The 9,194-nt window shown below is 41.1% G+C and overlaps 1 protein-coding gene across 6 annotated transcripts in view; it reads left to right on the forward strand.

Annotated features, from left to right (window-relative positions):
- The window catches only part of RB1CC1 (RB1 inducible coiled-coil 1), a 165,080-nt gene extending 156,103 nt beyond the window's left edge, over positions 1-8,977 (forward strand). For 4 of the 6 annotated variants that reach the window (XM_048840650.2, XM_048840661.2, XM_048840653.2 and 1 more), the window contains 3 exons: positions 391-527; positions 7,196-7,266; positions 7,987-8,977. In XM_048840650.2, coding sequence (XP_048696607.2) covers positions 391-527; positions 7,196-7,266; positions 7,987-8,064 — 286 coding nt within the window. In that variant the 3' untranslated portion in view covers positions 8,065-8,977. Of the gene's footprint in view, positions 1-390; positions 528-7,195; positions 7,267-7,986 lie in introns of those variants that run through there. The other 2 variants (XM_048840651.2, XR_007355304.2) reach the window with 2 other exon arrangements.
- The last annotated feature ends 217 nt before the right edge of the window (positions 8,978-9,194 follow it).

Consider the following 9,194-nt stretch of genomic DNA (forward strand, 5'->3'; position numbering starts at 1 on the left):
CTGATCCACAGCAGGAACAGACAAGACTACCTCATGCTTATAGCAGGTGGTGGCAAGGTGCCTCACAGCCCTGGGTAGCCCTGGGAAGCATCACAGTTACTTATGTGTAACTTCGTGCAGAAAAATTTGTTTGAAGCACATTGTTAGGAGAAAAAAGAGGCGCCAAAACATTTTTTTTAAAAAACCAAGAGGAATTAACACTGTCCTCATAGGAAACCTAATAATTATTGGGGCATTACATAATGTACAGATATGCATAAATTCTAAAGTGTGTTTCAGACAATGATAAGTAGGTCTGTGTAATGCTTGAAAAAAGTGCTTTAGTAATCAGTGTAAATATTCAATACTATATTTTTATATGTTGCTGTTAAGTATTCTTACTTTATCCAGTTTTCAGGTTGGCGATTTGGTTCTCATTATCTTGGATGAACGCCATGACAACTATGTATTATTTACTGTCAGTCCAACATTGTATTTCTTACATTCAGAGTCTCTTGCTGCGCTGGATCTGAAGCCAGGTGAGTGTGGTAAGTGTCAGATAACTCTGTGGCATAATGTTCTGAGGCACTTAACATGATCTTATATCCTTATTTTTCTAACAGCTCTTTAATAATTACATATATAGATGTATGTTTTAGCTATAGACATAATGTATATTTGTAGCAAAAGTTGTAGTTAATCTTACATTGAGTTTTTCATTTTAGCCTCATTCAGTAATTTTCTGAAAGGTTTTTTTTAGGCAGCACTTTTCCATATTACGTTTTGTCCCAGAAGTGAATACTTTGGACAGTTAGAGCAAAATGCATTCATCCTTTTTTGATTTATACTATAAAACAAATTCAAGACTATATTTATTCATACATACATGCACATTTCATACATGTACCATATGAAATTACCATTTGGCTTAGTCATGTTACTATTTATGGTTCTAAAATAACTACAAAGTATTGATGATGGCTGTGTAGGTCTGTTTTTGTGCTGCCATTTACAAATTTGAGGTGTGAGCCCATTGCAGAGGCTTGAACTTCCACCTGTGCTGTAGAAGGAATTGACTTTTTAAAAAAAAAACAAGGACTCAGTTTTATTTTAAAGGTATTTTCCCTCCAGGCAAAGAAATCCCTGTAGCATGGATGGAATTTTATGGATCTATATGTTCAGTGTGAGAGAACTGGAAACCATAACTTTTTATTTCCTGATTTTTAAATGCCTACTTTTGCTGCTGTTTCTCAACCCTACATAGATGAAGTTCAGCAGGGCTCAAATTTTCTTACAGGAAAATGTTTGCTTTAGAGCAAGGGTTCCCAAACTTTTTGCCAGCACGACCCATTTTAGTGAATTATTTCCTTGTGGGCCTCAGACAGCATGGAAGCCACCATTTTGAAGAGCACAGCATGCCTGGTACATATGGTAGATGAGGTCACGCTGTGCAGAGGATGCCATTTTGTAGAGCATTATGACCTCGCAGACACCGTGCATGTGAAGTCCAGTGGTGAGCTGGAGCCGGTTCACACCGGTTCGCTAGAACCAGTCGTTAAATTTAGAAGCCCTTTTAGAACCAGTTGTTCTGCAAGGGACAACCGGTTCTAAAAGGGCTTCTAAATTTAACAGGCCCAAAGTGGTGCCTTAGGCGCCGACTCCATGGGTGCTCCAGTCCTGGAGCACCCAAGGGGAAAATTTAGTGGATATAGAGCACCCACCAGCAGCTCCCCGCCCCACGCCTGGCCCCAGCTCACCTCCGCTCCGCCTCCTCTCCTGAACGCAATGCCCTGCTCTGCTTCTCTGCCCGCCCCCCTCTCCCACCCCCCGGCTTCCCGCGAATCAGCTGTTTGCGTGGGAAGCTGGGGCAGGCTGAGAAGCAGGCGGCAGCTTCACTCAGGCCCAGGGAGGCAGAGGCAGAGTGGAGGTGAGCTGGGGCGGGGAGGGAGGTGCGAGGAGGGCCACCCGCGCCACAGCAGGTAACCCGGTGGGGAGGGGGGGCGCAGGGGAACCGCTTCCCGCTCCAGCTCACCTCCACCACCCTCAGCCTGAGCGTGAAGCCACGGCCTGTTTCTCAGCCCTCCCAGGCTTCCTGCCGAACAGCTGATTCGCGAGAAGCTAGGGGCGGGGGCAGAGAAGCAGAGCGGGGCAACGCGTTCAATGTAGGAGGCGGAGCGGAGGTGAGCTGGGGCCAGGCACAGGGTGGGGTGCTCTGCACCCACCAAATTTTTTCCGTGGGTGCTCCAGCCCCGGAGCACCCAGGGAGTTGGCACCTAAGGCGTCACTTTTGATGTGTTCAGTGCAGGAGCGGCCGCTCCCCCACTCCCCCCTAGCTATGCTCCCCCGTCCCTAGGAGCCAGAGGGACCTGCCGGATGCTTCCCGGGAGCTGTCCCAGGTAAGCACCTCCAGGACTCCCCACCTCACCCCCTGGTAGGTCCCTCTGGTTCTTAGGGGTGGGGTGGGCACCCACTGCAGTGGCCCACGAGACCCTCCTGCCTGGTTCTGGGGGCAGTCAGGGGACAGGGGAGGGGGGTGGATGGGGCAGAGGTCCTGGGGGTTGGGTCAAGGAACGTGGGGGGGTTGGATGGGGCAGGAGTCCCAGGGGGGCGTGGGTAGGCAACGACCCCCTAGTGGGGTGAGGAGGGAACCCGTTGTTAAGGTTTTGGCAGCTCCTCACTGGTGAAGTCATACTGTGCAGAGCAATATTACATCTTCTGCGCGCTGGGAATCTCTGCAACCCCATCTGCTGATGGTGGAACCCCATTTGGGGACGCAGTCCACAGCCAGAGAACTGCTGCTTTAGATAGTGTTAATCCTTTGCACTCAAGTTTAGCACAGCAAGGTTTTTCTGTGGTTTTTCAGTGTTTCAAGGTTTTTGTGGGGTACTTATTTCAGTTTTCCCTCAATTAAGCTTAGGAAACTGCAGCTTCCTTTCTGTTTGCTATTTATGTTTATTCACTTCAATGTTCCTAGTGTTTTGTTTGCTGTTATGATATGCAATTCATGAAATAAGTATTTAAACTTTTAAAGTAGCGAGTTCATTGAAAATCTTCTCTGCAACACAAAGGCCATGGCCTCTTAAAATCTGTTCCCTGTGCCACCAGTTTTGGATGCAGTGAACATTAGTGAGGGCATGTATCAAAAGACAGTTTTGTATTCCTCTCCTAATCTGTTCATAAAGGCTTCCACAGGCATCAGAAGGAAAGTTCCCACCATAGAACATTTTCTCCATTAGCAAACCATTGAAGAGAATTATGATGAATAATGCCAGTAACTTCTTGTTAGTTAGCAAAATAATTACATAGTTCCCAATAGCCCACCAAACTCTTACAGAGTACAGAGACTGTGCTAAAAATTTGGGACTGATACACTATGCATTTCCTATAAAACAGGTTAAACTCCCACGTCAAATACAAAATGGAATGCAACCTTAACAATGGCATCGCAGTGTCACAGCCATAATTTTATGAAATTTAAAATAAGGCTAATGGTATCCAAACCAACATGTTTTTCCCTCCAATTCATTTTGATAGCCATTGATTTACACATGTGAGGTTACATGAACATCCTCAGCAAAGAGAATGTTAAGAAGTGTATAACTATAAGCACAAATTTATTGTTTAATTTTTTTCAAATTTGAAGATCCTTTATTTGTGTAATTATAGGGTATGTACAAGTTCCTGATTCCCAATAATGTTACGTGTTTAAATTGTGGAGAGATGGTACTCTCCCTTCATGATTAAGGTTGCTAGACACTTTGCATAAAAAGGACCCTATTGTGCACATTGAGCCAATCATACTTCTGCCATTTTTTTATAAACCTATAATTTAGTGTTTCCCAGCTTTGGCTGTGGTTCCCCTTGAGGCATATGTGAGTAGTCTAGTATGACTAGGGCAGGAGAAAGGAGCAGTGAGGCAAGGCAAGCTGCGTAACCCTGGATATGTGCGCACACACAAACACAGCCAATGGGAAGTGGCATGCAGCTCCTTTAGTCCTGCCTATCTTCCCCAACATTTCCCTCAACAGTCTCCAGTGCATGTGGGCAAAGTAGTATCTTACGTATATGGGACAATGAACTCAAGCTGTAGCCCACCAACCCTGACTTCACTAAAAGATTTTTTTCAGAAAAGCAAGCCAAAAAAAAAGTTGTTGAAAAGAAGAAGGAAACAGAAAAGGGAGGTGTGGGAGAGAATGGATGGAAAAAAGGAAAGGAGGGTAAACAGGCTATACTTGGACTTGGTGCAAGAGACACAGTGATGGGGAAAGGTGTGTCCAGCCTCAGCTAATTACAAGGAGGGCTCCAACAAAAAAACAAATTTGGTGCATACACAAATGTCCTTTAACTTCCCACATATAGCATCTCAATTTGAAATTTATTACGGGTTTTCTCAGGCCAGAGATAATTTTAAAGGTCTGGATGAAACACACGATGTACAGGATAATAAGACTTTATTAAAAGTGGTTTTGGGAAATTGATCTCTCCCTGTTTTCTGTGTGAATCTGGCAAATAAAGATGGCAAGATAAAAGTACTGTGACTTACAAAGTGGAGAGGAGGATGTGCATAGAACCACTTTTTTAGAGTTTGGTTTTAAGTTATTAGTCATAAATTTAATAACTGCTGGGAATGCTGGGAATATTGGTGACAGACATAATAATAGACATAAAGCATCTCACAAAGAAAATGAATGGAGTATGGTTCTTGCAGATATTACTGATCTAGAGAGGCACACTGCAACTGCTTCACACTTACAGTAATCTCTTAAAAACATTGCTATGTTCCTTGCACATGCTTTAACATCAACCAGTGAGGTCAACCCCTTATAATTTACATTCCCATTTCATTGCCCCCTTTCTACCTCCAAGCGACTTAGTTTTGTCCACCACTTACAGATCTTGCTACTTGGGCACCGGCAAAGCCTGTGTCTTGGGGGCCCAAAATTTGGAAGAACTAGAAATATAAAGTAGAATTTCATTTTCCTTTTCCTAAATGTTTCAGGCCCATTTCCTTACAAAAGGCATCTTTGGTAATGTAAACTGAGTGCTACCATTGTGTCCTTGAGTTGAAAGAAATATAAACTTGAGTGCTAGGGTTGAAAGAAACAAGCACTTGGGCTCCCCTTGTGCAGCAAAAGGCTAGGGAAAGGAGAGATCACTCATTCACCTCCTCATGAAACAAGTTAAGTTTGGGATAAATTCTAAAGAACCATATCACTATTCTTCTCCCATATTCCCAGATCAGCCATGAGCATAATGGTATGGCTGTGATGGACACTAATCAATATGTATTCAAGTACAGGAAGTTACCATTTTAGGACTCCCAAAAATGCTGTGTCTGTATCTGCCCTTTGACACTCAGGCATGCACATCTGCTTCTCACAGTAATATTAATCCCTCACATGTCCACCTATTATGCTGAATATTATTTATTCAGTCTTGCATTAATCTGCCTCTGCTTGTTTTGAGAGATGGGATTAGATAAACTCTGAAACTGGTTGCAGAGTTGCCCATTTCTGCAATATTTTTGCAAATCTCAGGTTTAAGATGTTTTAAGCTACTCGTGTCAGGGCTTTCTCACTATTTTTGTCTTTACTAATAAAGACCATCTCCAGTTTTTCCCAATGGAACCAAAGCCTGGCAAATGGTACGCCACTATTCATGTTTGGGCCAGATAAGTGATAATGAGGGGTCATGGGAACATGGAGGGGTAAGGAATGAGCGCCTTGGTGAGGACTTGGGATTATGAGCAGCAGGCAGTATGAAGAGATGGAAGGCTACTTCTTGCTAAAAAACACTTGTCAGGTGGTTAACAGTTAGGTCCAGGATATTTGTAGTGGAAGTTGAGGTTTTACAAACCTGTAATATTAACTACAAGTGTGTTTTGATTTTTATTTGAAATGTCAATGAAAACAGATTTTTGTTTTATTTAAGGTTTCAGAGTAACAGCCGTGTTAGTCTGTATTCGCAAAAAGAAAAGGAGTACTTGTGGCACCTTAGAGACTAACCAATTTATTTGAGCATAAGCTTTCGTGAGCTACAGCTCACTTCATCGGATGCATACTGTGGAAACTGCAGAAGATATTATATACATAGAGACCATGAAACAATACCTCCTCCCACCCCACTCTCCTGCTGGTAATAGCTTATCTAAAGTGATCACTCTCCTTCTGGGCCATTTCCAGCACAAATCCAGGTTTTCTCACCCTCCGCCCCCCCCCCCCCCCACACAAACTCACTCTCCTGCTGGTAATAGCTTATCCAAAGTGACCACTCTCCCTACAATGTGCATGATAATCAAGGTGGGCCATTTCCAGCTCAAATCCAGGTTTTCTCACCCCCCCCTCTCCCATACACACACAGACTCACTCTCCTGCTGGTAATAGCTCATCCAAAGTGACCACTTTCCCTACAATGTGCATGATAATCAAGGTGGGCCATTTCCATCATGCACATTGTAGGGAGAGTGGTCACTTTGGATAAGCTATTACCAGCAGGAGAGTGAGTTTGTGTGTGTGTGGGGGGGGGGGGGGGGGCGGAGGGTGAGAACCTGGATTTGTGCTGGAAATGGCCCAGAAGGAGAGTGATCACTTTAGATAAGCTATTACCAGCAGGAGAGTGGGGTGGGAGGAGGTATTGTTTCATGGTCTCTGTGTATATAATATCTTCTGCAGTTTCCACAGTATGCATCCGATGAAGTGAGCTGTAGCTCACGAAAGCTTATGCTCAAATAAATTGGTTAGTCTCTAAGGTGCCACAAATACTCCTTTTCTTTTTGTTTTATTTAAATATTCCTCTATAAAGTGCACAGCCCAGACATTGATGCACTGAGCTAGTTCATGAAAACTCAGAAGTGAGTGAGTCTGTTTTCATTAACTAAACAGAGAGAAATTAAAAAAATAAAACAGCATAAATGCTGAAAAATAAATGTGATTTTTAAACTCTTCCAGTTGTATTAGTCTCAGGTTGTGGTAATAATATACAGTAAATACTTTTAGTAATGATTTAGTATCTGTGTCTCATTGCACTACTTGGTTCCTTTGTTTTATATGTAAAGGAAAACTTCAATTTATATAAGTAATAACTGCATGTATAAAAATAAACGCTAAATCTAGTTTTAAGAGCTATAATATGCCATCTAATGTATTATTTAATATGAATTACTAAAGACCTACAAATTCACAGTCTTCTTTGTATGCTCTGTTTTGATTCTGTTTAGCTTCAGGTGCATCTAGAAGACCTTGGGTGCTAGGAAAAGTAATGGAAAAGGAATATTGCCAGGCAAAAAAGGTACGGGAATACTACTGAAAAATATGTAATTCTTAAAATCAGTATACAAGGAAAATGAGGCCAGATTCTGCTACTCTTAACCATGTACAGTACTATCTTCTCCTCAAGTAGCACCACTGAAATATATGAGACTGCTTGTGGAGTAAGTTCTACTCAGCTTGAGTAAATATGGCAGAATCTACCCAATAGTTCTAACTGGTGATTAGAAATATTCACACTGATAGATTCTTAACTGAGGGTGTTTATGCTTGCCTGGATGAATTAATTGGAAATGTCCTATGCAAATCCTAAAATGAATTTGGGGAAGTAGTTTATCTATAATTTTCCCATCCTACCTGGTACAGGGGCCACTGCTTTGTATGAGCTATTTTGGAGAGACTGCATAAATCAGGAGGAAAATACTCATTTCTAAAAGGCTTTGACCTCTGAGCCATCGCTGCATCACAGGGCCAGAGGACTAACCCCTGCAGCAGCATATAGCAGTCAATAGTTCTACTAGCCAGTTGGCACATCTCCCTGTTAATGGTAAGCTATCACTGGCTGGTCTCAGCTGTCAATTCAGACAAATAGGGTTGTCTAGTCTGCCTCCATGTACCAGTTTTAAGAGTGCTGGGGGTGCAAATAACTTCCTGCTCTAAAAAATCTTAGTGAAAGCAGAATAAAATAGAACAACATTTTTGCGATGTAATTTAAAGTATTTGTATTTGTTTTTTTCCTTAGGCACAAAACAGATTTAAAGTTCCTTTAGGTACAAAGTTCTACAGAGTGAAAGCAGTGCCGTGGAACAAAAAAGTATAACACAGTGGGAACTCTGTTCATTCTGTCTCATTCTTTTCTGGATTGTCCTTCAGTGCTCATTCATCGCTCCAAGTAGAAGGCCATCTTTTTATACTGAGGTCATGTGACAATATGCTTCACAGATATACTACTTTTAATTTTTAATGGGTTACATTTTAGAAACAAGAATTTCATTAAAATCCCTGGTCCTATAACTGTTCCAATTTTTTTACCCAGATAACTTTAGGAGTGTGGACCAAAGGAGTTCATTTTCTCAAAGGGCAAACCTTGTGCATCATGGCTTATTATTAGCCATGTTAAATGCCTGTTAAATAAATTAGCTTGTAATTAGATGTTAAATGTTAGTTACCATTATTACCAGCATATGTCCTTTTGTGAAATCATTTAAATACTTGCACTCTTTAACAGATTCTTTATAATATGTATAAATTCATCAACTATTTAAAGAGGAGTGTTCATTGCATGCCAATAATCATAATTTTTCTTCAACATGAGTTTGCCTCAGTAGATGAATAAAGATAACTGCTGCATCTTCTTTATTACATTAAAATGCCCTTTAATGTTTAATAAAACAACCTTGTAATTTGATGGGCTGATCTGAAAATCAGTCACAGGTAAATCTGCAATCTTCAAAAGCACTTTTGATGGATTGATCACATAGATTCTGAAGGGAAGAATCCCTGTGCTGTTAGATTTAAAGTGAAGCACTTGAACCTTCCCAACAACACAGAACTCTTTTATTAATCTATTTAGAAAAATCATATTGATGAAAATTGTATTTCATGGTTGAGTTTCAGGAAAAAACTCATTGTACATTAACCATACAAGAGTCATTTAAGTAACAAATTATTGTAATTGTAAAAGACATGTAGACTTTTAAAACAATAAAGATTTGAACCTGAAAATGTCTGAATAGTGTGTGCCTTTTTAAATGTCCACTTCATATAATACCATTCTGTAATTTTCAGTAGATAGATGGGGCTCCTCTTGACAAATAGGATTTAATTAAATGGCAATCCATGTTTTGTCAGCAAATCCGATGAGTGGACATATTATTCAAATGAATTATTGAGGTCAAGGAAGATAATTTGTATACTGTTCTAACTAAACCGTAATGAACAAATGACACT

Source organism: Caretta caretta, chromosome 2, assembly GCF_965140235.1.
Source record: "Caretta caretta isolate rCarCar2 chromosome 2, rCarCar1.hap1, whole genome shotgun sequence".
In the NCBI taxonomy this organism is placed as follows: Eukaryota; Metazoa; Chordata; order Testudines; family Cheloniidae; genus Caretta; species Caretta caretta.